The sequence below is a fragment of the Sphaeramia orbicularis genome, chromosome 12 (genome assembly GCF_902148855.1).
Source record: "Sphaeramia orbicularis chromosome 12, fSphaOr1.1, whole genome shotgun sequence".
Taxonomy (NCBI): domain Eukaryota; kingdom Metazoa; phylum Chordata; class Actinopteri; order Kurtiformes; family Apogonidae; genus Sphaeramia; species Sphaeramia orbicularis.
The window spans coordinates 47,487,331-47,504,595 of NC_043968.1; the positions used below are offsets into that span (position 1 = coordinate 47,487,331).

The 17,265-nt window shown below is 37.2% G+C and overlaps 1 protein-coding gene across 3 annotated transcripts in view; it reads right to left on the bottom strand.

The window, feature by feature from the left end:
* Window positions 1-17,265, bottom strand: part of LOC115429514 (poly [ADP-ribose] polymerase tankyrase-1) — a 158,385-nt gene that overhangs the window by 57,259 nt on the left and 83,861 nt on the right. For all 3 annotated transcript variants that reach the window (XR_003936795.1, XM_030149037.1, XM_030149038.1), the window contains 3 exons: window positions 4,745-4,839; window positions 2,353-2,419; window positions 23-209 (listed from right to left, as the gene is read on the bottom strand). Coding sequence is in view for 2 of the 3 variants with exons in the window: in XM_030149037.1 (XP_030004897.1) it covers window positions 23-209; window positions 2,353-2,419; window positions 4,745-4,839 (349 nt within the window). In the remaining variant the exon portion in view is untranslated. The remainder of the gene's footprint in view (window positions 1-22; window positions 210-2,352; window positions 2,420-4,744; window positions 4,840-17,265) is intronic.

Genomic DNA, 17,265 nt, shown 5'->3' on the forward strand with positions numbered 1-17,265 from the left:
CTAAAAATGATGCCATACTCACATGTAAGCCTCTCCTTCAGCTCAGGAGTGGGCGCCATGTCCACAGAGCTCTTGCTGTGGCAGTTGAGGAGGGTGGGGTCAGCGCCGTGGCTCAGCAGCAGAGAGCAAACCTCCACTCGGTTTTTAGACGCTGCTTCATGGAGGGGAGTGAACTGCCAAAGATCCATGGCATTGACACAGGCTCCATGCTGAAAGGATGGATGAAGAAGAAGAGTATTATTGACATCACTTTCAGAAATCCTTTTTGATGATTATAAGCTGAATTGAACACTGAAGATAAAAAATGTTCTATGGACTGTATATAATTAGTGAACATAGGCACCATGATGTCTTTGGTTTGTCTTGGTAACTGTTGTTTTGTAGCTGGTAGTTTGTGAATTGGCTTTTGCCATGTTGGCTTTTTGGAGCCAGAAGGGACCATATCTTGCAGAGACCCAGAAAAGTAAAAGTTTTGGATTTTAACATTAAATAAGTGCCTTGGTTACAAACTGCATGATGCAACAGTTGTTTTCAGATTCATTAGTTCATTCATTCATAGAATGTTCTTTGCAGTGGGCAGCAGTTTGTTTTAAAGCTGGCTCCTCTGCAAAGGACCAAAGTGTATTAGTGGGTCTCAGGAGGATAGGTGGACAAAAGGGGCAGAAACATGGAGGCCTGATGGGTCAGAAGTGAACTAATTCTAAATGCTAGACGGGTTTTGTTAAAGTGAAAACTTCATCAACAACTGTCAAACAAATTTATTTCACAGTCTTATTGCTGGAACCTATTTAACATAAATACAGTGGTCTGTCTAAACAAAATATGTATTCTTAAATAGCCAAAAACTCCTAAAGTCCAACTTGGTAGGCAAGCAAACTGTCATACAAACCTGTTGATCAAAGTCAGACACGTCAGATATGTAAGAATGAAGGAAAAATTTAAAGCCGGACCACCAGATCATTTATCAGACCAGTGGTTCCAAACTGTTTTTGGCTCATGACCCTATTTTAACATCACAAATTTCTGGCGACCCCAGACATTCAAAATTTGCTCAAAATTAATTTGTTTTTGATCATGTAATAGTCTGCTATACTATGTTGCAAATAAATGTTAATTTTAGACGACATTTAGTCTATATAATGAATATTATTATGGACAGAGGCAGAAAAGCCAGGTGTAGATTACTGCACAAAGGGAGAATTTTATTTTCCTTGGTCAGGATATGTACAGTCAGTCCAGCTTGGATTTACAAGGCTGACAATTAATACTGAACAAACAAGAACTCAAACTATGAATTATGAAAGAGCTGCAGCATCTGAAACTGACCACAATGAACATTTGGAAGATAAACAGAACCACAGTGCTTCAGTTTCAGCTTCACAGTTTGTCATGTCTTATGGATTGTGATCGTCTCTGTCAACTCACCATATATTTTTTATTAGTAAGTTTTATTTTTATTTTTATTAATTACTAGAAATTTCAGGTGACCCCGTTTGAATTCCAGGTGACCTCACATGGGGTCCCGACCCCCAGGTTGAAAAACACTGGGTTAGACAGTCTAATAAAACAAATAAGAGTAGAATCAGTCTTGGAAAAACTATTGACTGTGTTTAGAGAGAAGTTCAGTGTATGTCTATGGGGTCAGGGCTTTTTGGAGCCAAACCCCTAGTGGCCGTTAGATGCATTACAACCCTGACATACATTTGCATTGGCTTCATTTTGGAGCCGAGGTCCTTACCCCCTGGGATGCACAGAAATATCAGCTAACAATGGCCTTACTGATACTGGCTGTCTGCAAAAAAGATGCAACTTCACTGATGTCTCATGGTTATATGTTACTGATGTTACACAAATCTGTTCACAAACAAAGATATTTTGATGAAGATCTTTACTTTAGAAGAGTTCTAAGAGTTTTTCCCCTAGCACAAAATGGGAAAAAGTAAAAACAAAACAAAGACAGAAACACCGGTATCAGCTTCAACATTCAGTAAAATTATTATTTTAAACATCAGTTACTGCATAGAATTTCTCAGTTGTTGCATCCCTTTTAAAGACACTGCTCAAATCTAGTTTAGGGTTAATATACGTCTCTCTCTGTCTTGTCTAATAAACAAATGCCATGAAACCTGACTCTTCTGGGATCCAGTTTCTGTTTCACTCATTAGTATTCAGGAATCATCTATGACTTCAGCAAAAATATAATCATATTAATTAAGAGACAATGCCACAAAGTCTGAACACAGCCAGAGTAGAAGGACATGTCTAAGGCTGCATGTCCTCCAGAATGACATTGAAAACAGAGTAAAAGTGTGCTCCCCATCTCTAAAACGTCTCCAGTTGTGTGTGTGTTACCTTTAGCAGCAACTCAGTGACTTCATAGTGTCCATAGGAGCAGGCATTATGTAGAGGCACCAGACCACTGACAGGAACAAATACAAAAACAAACATTATTTAACAATTCAGTGAGAACTTACACCTTCATTCTACATTTCTAAATTGTATTTTAATATCTGTAGTTTAGTCATGAAGTGTGCACACATTCAACACTTGGGGTAAATATACCCTATATGCTCACACAGCACAGAGGATATATTTTTAATCTTACTAACCTATTTTCACATCTGAAAAAAGAATAGCTAGAGCAGTGCAGTTCTGGCAGTAACATTAAGGACTTACTGCCAGTTAAGTTCCTATTTATTTGTTTGGCCTATAAAAAGCCTGAAAACTGTTTAAGTCTATAAATTGGATCTTTTCCTCCCTCATTAAAAGCTGAAACTCAAAGATGTTTACTTTACGACCACAATAAGACAATAAGATAAGAAAAGTGGTGCTTTTTAACATCAGAGGCAAGAATCGATATACTTCAAGTTTGCTTGGAAAATCAATAAATAAAGCCAATAAATGTTTTATCCATTGTTTTTGTTTAATAAGGATCAAATGTGAATTTGGAAAACATCTGAAACTACTGAATCATAATCACATATCATCATGTGCAACTTATTAGTGAAAACAATTTAAATGGATTATTTAGGGAAGAAATAAATCTTTTCCAGTTTTATTCAAATATGCGCCTCTGAAATCCAACCACATCTTAAAGGGGTTCTATGTAGTATTGATATTCCAAATGTTCAAAAGCATGGCACATGAACAACCACAAACGTATCAGTGCTGTGTATCCAAAGACTGTATCACTTACTGAATAAGTATAGAGCTCAATGTTTACACACATCTGTATTATGGATCATCAGGTTTTCATCTTCTATCAAACACTCATAGCCTCTTACTTTAACAGTCAATCAAAATAAAATTCCCTTCCCTGTTCTGCATTAGCTGATAGTTTACATTATAACTCTGTGAGCTTAGTTCTGTTTTTAGACAGAAAACCACCACAGTAAAACCACAAATTACCTCTGTTTTTTTGTTCAGTTTGTGTTGTCAATAGCTACTCTAAAGATGTAATTGCAAACATCCAAACAAGGTCAGAACTGTCACAGTTTGGTTGGAACCTTGGATCAACAAACTTAGTAAATATAATAACGTCACATAATAACTTTATACCTTCATAAACCTCATAAATTCCATTCTTTTTTTCATTTAGAGCTGTGTCCAGTGGTGAAAACAACAGTTTCCAAATTTTATCACTTTCTTTGACTTTAAAATTTGTTTCTTAGTGGTTCTTATCCCATCTAATCACACTCTGATGCTTTGGTCAAAGGCCCCATGGAGTCAGTTTTCCTCACCATGGGAGACCGGCAGAGTGACTCACTACTCCCTCTAGTGGTCACATGAATCCTCTGGCCAGTTGTTGTGAGTACATTCTGTGCATTACTCTACACTGCTATCTCAACTAACATCACAGCTCTTTATTCCATTAATATTTTTTTCAGTATTTGACAACAGAAATACTACACATATCCCCTTTTAAAGGGGTCATATTTTTGCTAAATCCACTTTTATTAGTATTTGGTTCATTTATTTGTGTATTTGGACCCTAATAGTTCAAAAAGTTGGAATTTGAACCCTCCAGGTGCTGCAAAGCTATCTTTATATTAATTAAGGCAAAAATCAAGTGGATTTCTACAACCCATTTCAAATCCTGCTTAATTTATTACCTTTTATAACTAGTTATGTCACAACATTTGCACATATCAAGATCAGGTCAAAATTTCTGATGAACATTTTTCCGAGTATGACATAATTATTTGTCAGCAGCAGCGGTTGTAGTCCAAACTGAAAATATGTCCAAACTTTGAGCGGATTACCTAAAATGTTCAGTTGTTGGTTGTATTAACGAGCACAAGTGGCTGAACGGGACAGAAGGCACGGTCAACAACCTTTAGGGGGTAGGGTGTGAAGTGGCTCATGTGCATTTAAAGGGCCAGTGCTCAAAACAACCTTTCTGGTGTCATTACTCAGAAATAGGGTTGAAGATGAACCTGTGGAGTTTAATTAACGAAGAATTCAGACCCAAGCACAGCATTTACAGTTTATGTAGACCATAGGGAAATGTTTTAAAATACATAATTCCATTAAAAAAAAGCTAAATATTACTCCTTTAATGTTGGCACCGTTGTTGCATTAAAATAACAACACAAGTTTTCTAAAGTCAAGGTCCTGTATCAGCACTAATACAGAATAATAACAAAAGCACAAACATGTATAGTGATCCAAAAAATCAGTCTCTGTTTTATTTCTACCGATAAACTCTCCGTTCAGTGTTAATGGTTTATTTATCTGTGCATACCCCTTGTCCTTGGCGTGAACATCAGCTCCGTGCTGTAGCAACAGTTGAACAATCCGCACTCTGTTGTATCCGGCTGCCAGGTGGAGCGGCGTGGACTGAAGACAGACAGCAGCAAGAACAGAAAAGACCAGCAAAAGAAAACAGAGAGAGGAGAGAGACAGAAAATAAATGTTAGAGCACATGTTCATTCTAGAGTATGGCAGCCTATCATCATAATTTCACTATCATCTGAAATGTAAAAGAATGGTACATGGAGTAATAACAGATTCAGTTGTTTTTCTTCCTCAGCAGAAAGATCTAGACTCTCCTGAGAAAAAAAATGTCATTTCCCCACTGCTGAATCAGTCTACAGTGACAAAGCCGACTATATTCCCTCCATAAAACTGATGAGAAGCTGCAGTTCTGAATGCTTTAAGATGAGACCAAGATGAAATGGATTCAGCTCCCTCTGCAGTTTTTTCCTTTACACACTTTAGCAAAGGCCATTCTCCCTCAAAGCTGGATTGACACCATGACTAGCGGAGAAAATGTTACGGCGGCAAGAACATAATGTTATTCAGTCAAACTGAACTTGTTACGGGAGGAAGGTAATGAAAAATCTGCCTCTAAGCCATGATGTAAAACCATCCAGATGCACCACAGATCAAACAGTGAATAGGGCTGAGATTAAAGCTACAACATGCAGCAGGCAGATACAAAGAAAAATATTCACAGAGCGTAGTGGAGGTCAAGAATGTACCACATTTTAGACAAGAGCATCTGTGCAGAGAGTATACGGAGTGTCTTTCACACATGCAATAAGGTCTTTCTGTCATGGTTATATTTGAGGTGAAAAATGCTCACCCAACATCCCTCCATAAAACTGACACAAATTAAACTGATAAAACCTCAGGCCTTGCAGACATTTAACAAAAGTACACACTTTCCCAGTAAAAAAAAATAAATAAATAAATAAAAGACTTTCTTTTATTGTTACATGTAGCCAGAAGCAACCAGTTAATAATTTTCAAAGGGACTATTTTTGACTCCACTTAAAACTGTTTCATTAGCCTCACAGATAATCCAAAGTAACCGGGACACTGTTTCAGGAAAGCGATGTTCCTGTAGAATACTGCAAGCCCTAAAAGGATGGAAACTTACTTATATGTTGTACTTTTTTGTGTTAGACCTCAGAGACTGACAACACTTTCTTTATTACTATAGCTGGATTCTACTATTGTTGACAAAGAAATTGTAGGTTTTGTAACATTTAAACACAGTATAGAGCTAAATTAGTCTTAAAGTCATTATTTGGCTGTCTAGTTCTATATAATTCTCTTTCTCCCAAGACTTTGATTAAATATGAAAGTAATCAGAATTTTCAATAAACAGCACCTGATAATAATCACAGCAGAGGGTAAAATTAATCACAGAGGTTTTTTATATTGGGAATTTTAGAACGAGTAAGCATATAGTTTGATGAATAAAATGATCAATATTCACAGATAACTGCTATATTACTGTTGTACTGACACTTTTTAATTTTTTTTATGCAGACACAATGAAACGCTCACAATAACAGCTAAAAGGGAAATTTTATGAATAAACTTTCAGTACTGGAATTACTTTCTGTTATTTGCTTCAAACTCAATAATTCTTTACCACAGTTTGTTATTATTTATAATATGGGGTATACTGGTTGATATGCTGCTCTAAGCATCTGTCAGGCACCAGCGTGATGAAGAAAAGAAGGAAAACATTCTAGCCAACAAGATCTTGTCCAACATGGGCTTTAATTTAATAACTAAATCCCATAAAGTTAAAGCATTGTAGAGCGTTAGATGTTTCTTTGATTGTCTAGATATTTTCAGGATGCCACGAAGCAGCGCTTGTTTTTAACCTTCACCTTAAGACCCGTTCACTACATGTCCTTTATGTGATTGTCCTCGACGCTTTATTTGAAATGATAATCTACTCTTTTTTCTTTCAACAGTGATTTAACATGAAGCTAAATTGAGCACTCAGTTATATTTAGGAAAAGGTACTGTTATGGGCATGGTTTTATTGTTGTCCAAACTGGGCTCAAACCCCTTTTCCACCAAGGCAGTTGAAGGGCCGGTCCAGGGGTGATGCCTCATCTCAAAACAGTTCTTCAAATTTACTGAGATGAAAAACCAGCTTTCATATAAACTTCTCTGATCTACAACCAAGGGATGCTTATGTCAGGAAATCAAACGCAGGACTGTCACTCAGAAGACCAACCTTTGTGGCTGCCACTTCCAAGAAAAGTGAGAGAATTAATCCAAAAACAAGGATGAAAACCAGAGCTCCAGGATGGACATTAAGTTGAAGCAGCTGTGGTTCATAGTGGAAATGTAAAGAACTGAACCAGCACAGAACTAGAACCGGGTTTGTATTAGTGGAAAAGGGGTAAAACGGGGAAAAAACCAGGTAGTGTCCTATATAAGTATGTACATGAGACTAGGCAGTGCATTGTCAAAACCCCTCCTCCCTTCAATGCCATTATCATATGGGATCTGGTGGGAACATTTCAAAAGATGCAGAGATTTCCTCTTTAACATGCACAAGGTCACAGCAATGCAACTGACTCTGCTGGTAGCATCCCTACATTTTCAAAGAAAAATGCTGGAAAGTCATGTGGGACGGCAGCAGGCTGACGACATCATGTCCTGTGCATGTGCGGAGGTTTGGGAAAGTGTGAGGCTGCAGGTGAAGGGAAGGTGCTTTGAGGAGAACGAGGATGAGACCAGTGCAACTCTGATGTTGATGGTATCACAAGCTGCATAATGGCAAAACAAAATGTTGCTACGATACAGCAGCAGCAGCAAAACCAGTGCATTGATCTGAACTGTGCAAGCCAGCCATAAGCAAACAACTTACCAGCATTTTTTGGGATGACAACTGCTAACAATTTCGCCAAAAGCATATGTTGAAATAACAAAACCAAAAAAAAAAAAAGGGAAAAGAATAAAAAACAGTACAGAGATCTTACAGTGATGACAGCATTCAGAAAGAGAAAACAGCCTGAGGTTTGAGCACAGACACCGGCTGCATTTTAGGATAACATTCCTTTTTGGTATTGGTGTTTATGCTTTGCTGTTATGAGGCCCATAAAAAAGTCATTAAGAGACCGTTTTCGCTAAAGAATATCATTAGAAAAGTCAGACTCAAGTGTCATTTCATAATGTATGATGCAAAACTTGTGTAACATCAAAACTTTACGGAGTATGAATTGTAACTTAAAGCCTCAGATTACAGGAGGGGAAAATGTGACGACTAGGGATGCGAATCAAAAAGAATTTAACAATTCCGATTTCCTTATCGATTTTGCTTATCGATCCGATTCCTTATTGATTCTCTTATTGACTCTCATTGGGTGAGGGAATAAAAGAGTACAAACGGGAGTGTTTGCATTAACTGTCTTTTATATTTCCATCTCTGCACAGAAAATATAACATATACAGTATGTACAAATAATAATAACAGATGACACCGGGCCCGGTTCGGGGGGGCAGGGGGCACCGTGCAGTGAAAGTGAAACTTAAGACGCTTTACTAATTCTTCTATGTCTCCCATTGCTGTGTACCTAATTTCCTGTCCCCTACCATCGGAAACTTTAATTTGAGGGGGTAGGGCGTTTGCTGCCTGCACCAGAACTGGCCTGTTGTTCACTCTGCCGCTACATTCACGAGTGTCGCTAAGTAGGGTAATAAACACGTGACATTCCTGTAAATGATTCACATGCTGTGGACAAATGATTGAGCATATTGGAGGGATTCAACCCTTTTGAAGAAATGGAAGCTCTACAAGTGTTAGAAGTGGACCTGGTGTCATCTTTGTGGACAGTTTCTGCCTCAACACCATGTTGGCTACGTTCTGACCGAAACAATGCAGCGTGCATGTGACATCATCATACATGAACAACGAAGGCGGAATCGGTAAGCAGAATCATTAAGCAGGCAGGCAAACGATTCCAAGGAATTGAGCTACTGGGAACCAGTACTCAAAAAGAACTGGTTCTCGATTCCTATCCCTAGTGACGACATGCACAAAGAATGAAGTGACAAGATTGTTTCTGATCTACTGAGATATTGCATGTGGGAGTTCATCATTACACAATCTGTAGTGGACCTTAAAGTTTGTATAAAGTAGTAATAAATATACTTTCTGAGTCAGACTGTGCCTCATATGATTGTACTGTGATGATGTTACCAATGATAATGATGGTATTATAATGCAGTGAATTTTCAACACTTGATACATTGAAAGAAAATGATCTATAAAATAATAAAACATCCATGTAACTGAGGAAGATATAATTACCCTTAAAAGTCAAAAGTGTGAATATGTGAATATGAATAAGCCTTCAGTGCCTCAAGAAATAGACAAATGAGAAGAAACTATCTATAAAAGTACATAAATTTTAGCGTTTTGGTGCTTTAATACACATTGACTGCAACTTCCATGTGCTATGGGTTTTAATAAAAATATCAGTTTTCGGTGCCAGTCTATCCATAAAGCACTGCAAGATGAAGTCATATGGTATATTCTGTACTGATGTTTTGTCAAACCCTTATTATTGAGTATGTTACAAAATACTACAATAAATACAAAAACATACAACCTAAAACATGGAGGCTCCATGAAATAATGATTTAATATAAGGACTAACTACAGTATTAAACAACAGTGTATGGGGATAATGTTCTGTCTGGATAATGTTCACCATCAAAACAAAGAACATACATTTGAGCCACCACAGCACCAAACCTACTCAGTACCACAGTCTGCACAGTCTGCAAAATAATGGTCAATTTTTCTCTTACTTGTATTCCAGTTGTCAGTAGTCTGGTCTGGTGGAGGAACTCAGAATAAAGCTGAAGATTTCCATCACAAAGTGGCAGGATTCTCCTACCTCCCACTACCTCTGCGTTATCACTTTAAAGGTTCTCGTTACATGACAGAACAACTAAAGACTGAAAATGCCAAGTTTTGACAAAGATACGGCTATTTTTATGTGACATTTTGTTTTGTAAGAATGTATTCCTTTTAATACCACAACGTGCACCCTCATGTGCACATGTTCCACCCAGACAACTTCAATCTCTATTTAAGACTATTTTGCAAATTCACTGTCACAGCATCCTACACTCAGTACTGCCAAGAACTAAACAATCCAGATCCTTTCTTCCTCTACTCCAGAGCCATAGTGGAGGGTTCCAGACCAATCTAGAGCACTGACACAGTGTTAATAAAGTATGGAGAAGTGCAGAGAGATCTGGCAATGCAAGACTACCTGATTATTACCCCGCCCCCTGAAGGGGAGGCAAGGGGTACTGTTTTTGGATCGATGTGGTTCTGTGTTGGTTAACACTCTAGTAGCAAAACCATTGGTTGAATTCATACCAAATTGGGTTTATAGATTGCCAGTGATCCAGAACAGACCTGATTACGTTTTGGGAACAGTAGGTCAAAGTTAAAATTTTTTATGATTTTTTTTTTTTTTTACATCATTTTTCTTTTCCCATTTACTTATAATGGGCAAAAATTCACGTCTGTAGCAGCAAAAGTATTGGTTGAATTCATACCAAATTTGGTTTAAAGATTGCCAGTAATACAGAATAGATGTGGTTACATTTTGGGGAAAGTAGGCCAAAGTTCACATTTTTAATGAATTTTTAAGATCTGTTTTCTTCTCCCATTTATAATGGGTGAAATTTCAATTGACTATAAAAACATCAGTTTTGTTTATTTATTCCAACTTGGCACATATATAGAGGGAACTGATATGCTGACATCACCACATGCATAGACATGATGACATTAGCTGGATTGATGCCAAAATAATCTACAATACGTGCGAAGGGTGGGGTTTGTTGTGCCTGGCAACACTCGTTGCAATTAATATTGGTCGGATACCAAACTGATACTTTTATGACTCTCGCAGATTAGCCTAGTACAGGCATGCCCAAAGTCCGGCCCGGGGGCCAATCACGGCCCGCGGTCAGATTTTATACGGCCCACAGCTTCAGTTTTATAATGTATTATTTATGGCCCGCTTGGACTGTTGAACCGAGTACATGAATCATAAAAGGTTCAAAATGCAGTTTCTCCTTTCACCTCATGGTGGCAGCACCACTCTAACTCTATCTGGCTCTGTGACCTTACCGTGAACCCTTTTTTGCTAATTTCTAACCACGGCGCCTGTAAATAAAAAAACGAAAGTTGACAGTGAGGGCCGCCGCTTCCAGGAGAGATGGGAATTACAATTTTTTTTCACTGAAAATTGAGGCAATTATGTTTGCCTAATTTGTCAAGAGACTGTTGCCTTGTTTAAGGAATTCAATGTAAAGAGACACTAGCAGACAAAACATGCTAACGCATACGACAAGCTAGCAGGGAGTAAGCGTTCCGAAAAAGTGAAGCAAATTCAAGCTGCTTTAAACTCACAACAGTGACTTTTCATGTGAACCTGGGAGTTCAATGAATTCGCCACCAAGGCAGGCTACCAAGTTGCCAGGTTAGTTGCCTATAACTGCTGGTGTTATGTACTTATAGATGTGACACAAAATATTACTTTCTGAATGTTTTTTTCAAAGAGTAAGAGTCATATGTTTTAATCTTAAACGTTAACAGACATTGCATTACTGAGTAATATATGAGTAATGATTACTCATATAAGTCATGTTTAAAATGAATGTGGGGTTAAGATTTTTATCAACTTGGATGTTTAAGATACGCTGTACAGTTTGTTCTATGTTATCTGACTCCAGATGTGAAAGGAAGGCAGAATTGTTTTTTTTTTTTTTTTTCTATTTGTTCACACCTGAGTGGCTTAGATTTGGTTACATTGCCATTTAAAAAAACAATATTGTGACAATGAAAATAAAATTGTTGTAGAACAGCGCATTTATATGTAATTTTTACTGTTTAAAAAATGTCTGAAGGGACCACTGGCCCCTGGCAATGTCCACATTATCAGATCTGGCCCTCTGGACAAAAAGTTTGGACACCCCTGGCCTAGTATCAAGTATCCAAAAATTGCTTGTAATTTTTAGAACAAATTTCAATACTTCAGGAAAAACTCTCACCCGTGTCGATTCAGGATGTATGCAGGGCATTTATACATATTATTACTTAAATTTTCATTTTGAGTTCAGGGTTCCTACAGGTTTCTACAAGTTAAATTTAAGACTTTTTAAAACCTTTTTAAGACGACTTAGAACAGAATTTAATGCCCATTTCACAGCCGTCCCCCTCCACTTGTGTCAACCAGGTTGAGAATGATCTTTTCTCCAACCAGGCATTATTAAATTTGCACTTCCCCATCCTTACTTTTTGCATGTGAGCTGTCCCTTAAAGTTCCCAAAGTCTGCAAAAACCTGCATGTGTGTTGGGCTGAATGTTCTGCGATCATTTCTCACTGGGGGCTGCAAAGTTAGTGAGAATTGGTTCCTAATTTCCGTATAAATTGTCAGGTTGGAATGGGTGGAACTGAGTAGACTAACGTTACTTTGCAGCTTGGATATTTCCCAGACACATTTAAACACAATACAGTGAACATGTTTATGGCAACATAACTTAAGACCTACCATATTAAATTTAATACCTTTCAAAGACTTTTTTTAAGGTATTAAATGAAGATTTGTAAATTCAACACTTATGACTTTTTAAGACCCCGCGGGGACCCTAGAGTTGTAGTGAATAGGTTTATTTTTGAAGTTTAAAACAGTATTGAATAAAACAAAAAATGTTAGGATGCTGAAACAGACGAAGATTTGCACTGTGATGTGTAATGTAATGTTTTTCTGATTACAATGAAAAATTAATACTGGGAAAAAAAAAAGCATCTTTCGGGAACCAGCACTGTGGCCATGGTGCTGTATTTAAAGACACGTTTCATGACTTTACCTGACTGTTTTTTTCTGTACAGTCACAGATCAGACTAAGACATCTACTGCACTTCTCCATAAAAACAGTTCATCTTTATGACGTATTATTTTATCACTGTAGTAACTCAAGATGAGGTGATCTAGTGTTACAGGAGACGGATCAGGCTAAGTTTGGCTCCTGTGCGTCATCGAGCCATGATTTCTGACTTACCCGAAAACATCCTGAATGCCACAAAGATGAAAAACACTTTAATGGTCTGACTTCACAGTTTAGTATTACATAGCTCAGTCTTTTTCACCGATCCTTTTCTATTATGTGTAAGGTGTTTTAGAATGAAATCTCTGAATTTCCTTTGTACCGCCTTCAAAAATCAGATAATCTTCAGTGATCTCTGCTGCTCTCCCGATGGTTCAGCTTTCAGGCAGAGGATCAGCGGTGATGCATTGAGGCAGAGCTGGGTGGACAGACGGTACACCAGTATTTACAGGATGTGACAGCAGCATTTGCAAGGAGCAGGACATAGTACACAGTTAGTCATCATCCTCATCTTAAATGCAGTGTCGGTGAGAGTGTGTTTCTGCCTGCGTCTGTGTGCTCCTTGTTGACAGCTATGTACATAAACAAACAGCCAAAATGCAAGCGTGTAAAGCATTAATCAGGTCTTCGGAACATCTTAACGCGGCGGCTACGAATGACTCATCAGCAAGACACACGTGCATGTACTGTTGCATCACCGCGTTGTCGCTGCCAGGGTCAGACTGGGCAGATTAAGCCCCACCTCCTCAATCTGTCGACCCTGTGGGACGCACATGCACATTTATGTGTGCGTTTGTGCATTTGTGCCTCAGAAGGTCTTATATTGGATTCTTCGCACAAAGGCTTATTTGGAACCATAAAAAGCCGCTCCAGCTGAACTTTTATTATGATCTCTCTGCCCTCTCTGCAGCTAAAAGCCACTGGTGCTAACAATCAAAAGCATCCCCCGTTCTTTATTCACTTGACCCCTTCTGCATCTGCCTACACAGCAGCCTATTATATTAGCCGATGAAATTTTTTTTTTTTTTTCATAAATTACATTTTAAGAGGGTCAAAACTGCAGCAGCACGAAGACAAAGTGAGAGACAGTCAAAGTCTTTAATTGTGTCTGTGTTTACAGAAGCACAAAGTTTCTGCCAGTACTTTTGATGTGAATGAAGCAAAAGGTCGATTGGGCTGTTTGTACAATTGCCTGAAAACTCCACATATTTTCTCCATGCAATTAAAGCCCATGGTTATGGTACACAGAGAAGTAAACCTCTGCTTTGATTTTATAACTTACATTTTTACTTAATTAGTGAAGTCATCATCTGGTACGTGAGATAAATACATCTGCCAAAGAGGTCACGAGATCAAGCATAGACATATTTTTATTGTTATTATTATTATTATTATTATTTTTAAAGGTTTTTGTTTGTGTTTTTGTAGTAGGATTACGCTAAAACTTCTCCACCAATTTGTATGAAATTGGCTAAGGACAAGCCCATTAAATTTTGGAACAGATCCATAAAAAGGGGCAGCACAGTCTGACTTCTTTTCTATCCAACATTGCGAGATGGGGCATTTGATTGAATTACAGTCCTTATCAGTGGTGCACTCTCAGACTGCACTTTCTAGTTTTTGCTGTAGGACACTTTTTATAGAGACAATAAACTGTTTTATTTAACTGGTGGGATGGCAATTTAAATGTGACTCTTTGCAATTTTGTTTTTGTGTTTTTAAATTAAGTTCGTTTGCATGGATTTGATAATACTTATTATTTCCAAATGTGACTAAACTTTCCATCGGGCTCTATATTTCTCATGATTTGAATGATGAAAGTGGAAAAGTGACATTCGCCAGCATTTCTTAACAGTTTGGTGAGTTTTAAAAGGTCAGTGCTCAGTTATTACAAAACAGCTGCACTGAAACCATAGATGTGCTGACAACATAATAACATGCATTACACAAGAAAAAAATAAATACATAAAACAATTTAATTCTCTTATACGCCTTCTGCTGTGATATTTAATATTGTGTTTTTAATGAGTTGTTCTCCTTTATTATTTTGCAGGGTTTTCCCTTGGATTCTGAGGGTTTAGGTGTCATCATTGTTGAGAAAACTGGATGCTATTTGACTAAAACCTGCATGTTCACATGATTATAAACTGCAATATTTCTTAGAAAAACACACAAGGTGACATAAATCATAGTTTTAAATAATAGCCTCAAAACATAAGCAAATAAAAGTGTCCATAAGCAATCCCTTGAACTTTTGGGACTGAATGAACTGTGCGACATGAAAACTAAAAATCTGAGTTGATTTACACACAGCCTACCTAAAAGGAAAGCCTCATGTTTTGATGAGACTATACAATGTCAGTTTTATTTTTATCCATAGTTGCATTTAAGATCATGTATTGATGATGGGAGAGACAGACTGCTGTATAAACTGTATCCAAATATGCCCAAAATATACACAAATATCCTCAATGGGGTTCAGGTCTGGACCAAGATTGTTATCGAAATGATGAAAACTAGAATTGAAAAAACATTTTTCTTAACTGAAATAAATAAAAACTATAATTAAAAGAAAAAAGGATAAGTAACTGACACTGTATTGTGTGCTTACAAAACTAACTAAAACGTATAAAAATTATGGATAAAATTCCCTTCGTTTCTGTCTTTGTCAATGTCGAATTGATATGAAATCGATTTATTTCGCTCTAGCAATTTTAGCTAGCAGCACCATATGGCATTTCACGGTCCGTCACTTCACGGTCACTTTTCGTTTAGAGTCTGCTTCTCATCCCCACTCTACCTGGCAACATGGAGACTAAAGTTGGGAGAAAGCAGCAGAGTCCTGTATGGGATTTATTTGAATACAACAGCGAGGAAGATAAAAAATATGAAAAAACTCAAACTAATACTAAAACTAAACTAAAACTAAGTATTTAGAAAAAAACGAAAACTAATAAAAACTAGCAAGCCTGCTCTAAAAACTAATTAAAACTAACTTAATTAGAGAAAAAAAGTCTAAACTAAATAAAATTAAACTATAATGAAACATCCAAAACTATTATAACCTTGGTCTGGACTCTGTGGTGATGATGTCTCATGCTCCTGAAACACTCTGATCCTAATGAATTCTATCATGTTCAGTCTAGAATATGTCTGTGAAATCAAGCATGAAAAAATCCACTGATGTTCAGACCTGGTCATTCAGTATAGTCAGGTTCAGCTGAACTCATGTTATGGACACAGAATGTTTCTGAACCTAGACCTGATCAACTGAATCAACCCCAGGTCATAACACTACCCCACAGGCTTGTCCTGTAGGCACTAGGCATGATGGGTAATCACTACATCTGCATGTATTCTCACCCTGATACACCCACCACTCTGGACTTATCAGACCACATGACCTTCTTCCATTGAAACACAGTCCAATCTTTATGTTCTCTATCAAATCAAAGGCTTTTTTATCCTCACAGTTTAGTGGTTTTCTGAAAGCTACACAGTTGTTAAGTACCAATACAAACTGTGTGTGTGGGAACAGACATACTTTCATTACTAAAGACAGCAGTGAAATCTAATGTGGAATTTTCCAATTTCATTTCACCAAAGGTTTAAGTGATCTTTTTCTGACCACGTTTTGCTCAAAGATGACGGTTCACCACTATCCGTCCAGGCTTTAACATTGAGCGTTAACACTTTATTTATTTCTATTTATTTAATTTATACATTAAATTAAGTAGTTTTCACCGTTTCCTTAGCTGCTTTTGTTTCTTGATGCAGGCCAATCATTTGACCCATCTGAAACGGAGTTACAGCTTTTCCATAACCACATGATATTTCTTCATCATTTTTTAAGACATGAGAAGCTACTCACTGCATCAGTCAGGGTTAAAAAATGAGCTGAAACATTCATCACTGTGGTAATTATCCAATGGAAGGATCTGAACAGTTTACTTTGTTAAATCTGTGTATTTTAAATATGACTAAACATTGTTTCTACAGCTTTAACAATAAACTTTTCAACACAAAAATCATTATATGCACTCAATAATATCTCACCGCTGACATCTCAAATGTTGATAAAATAAATTAATACTCCCTATGCAACAATAAAAGACAGCAAATGATTTTCTCTTCATTCAGCTTTGGTCTTATAACGGCAAAAAAATGTTTCTCAGCATCACTGTATTTTGCATGGTCCAATCTTGTCAATAATGGATGCCATAATTTTTGGTAAAAAAACAAAAAAAAAAAACAACTAACAATGTAAATAAAGGTTTACAATACATAATTTCGATAGTACTTCAGGGTTTGAAGTTGAAACGTACATGTTTTACATTAATTACATTGGCACACATTCCTGCAAACTGATCATTGGTTGAGCCGTGATATCACAAAAAAATAAGTTTTATTCTAACTGTCATGTGTAAGCCTCGTGACTGGAATGAATTATTACTGAGAGAAGAAAAGAGCATGATGCAAAGAATGTGAATATGATGCAAACATTAGACTTAATAAAACCAAAAGCCTGACATTTGTTGTCCCTTATCAAACATTTCCTTTCAGTTTTTTTCTCCATGGTGCACCGGTGGTTA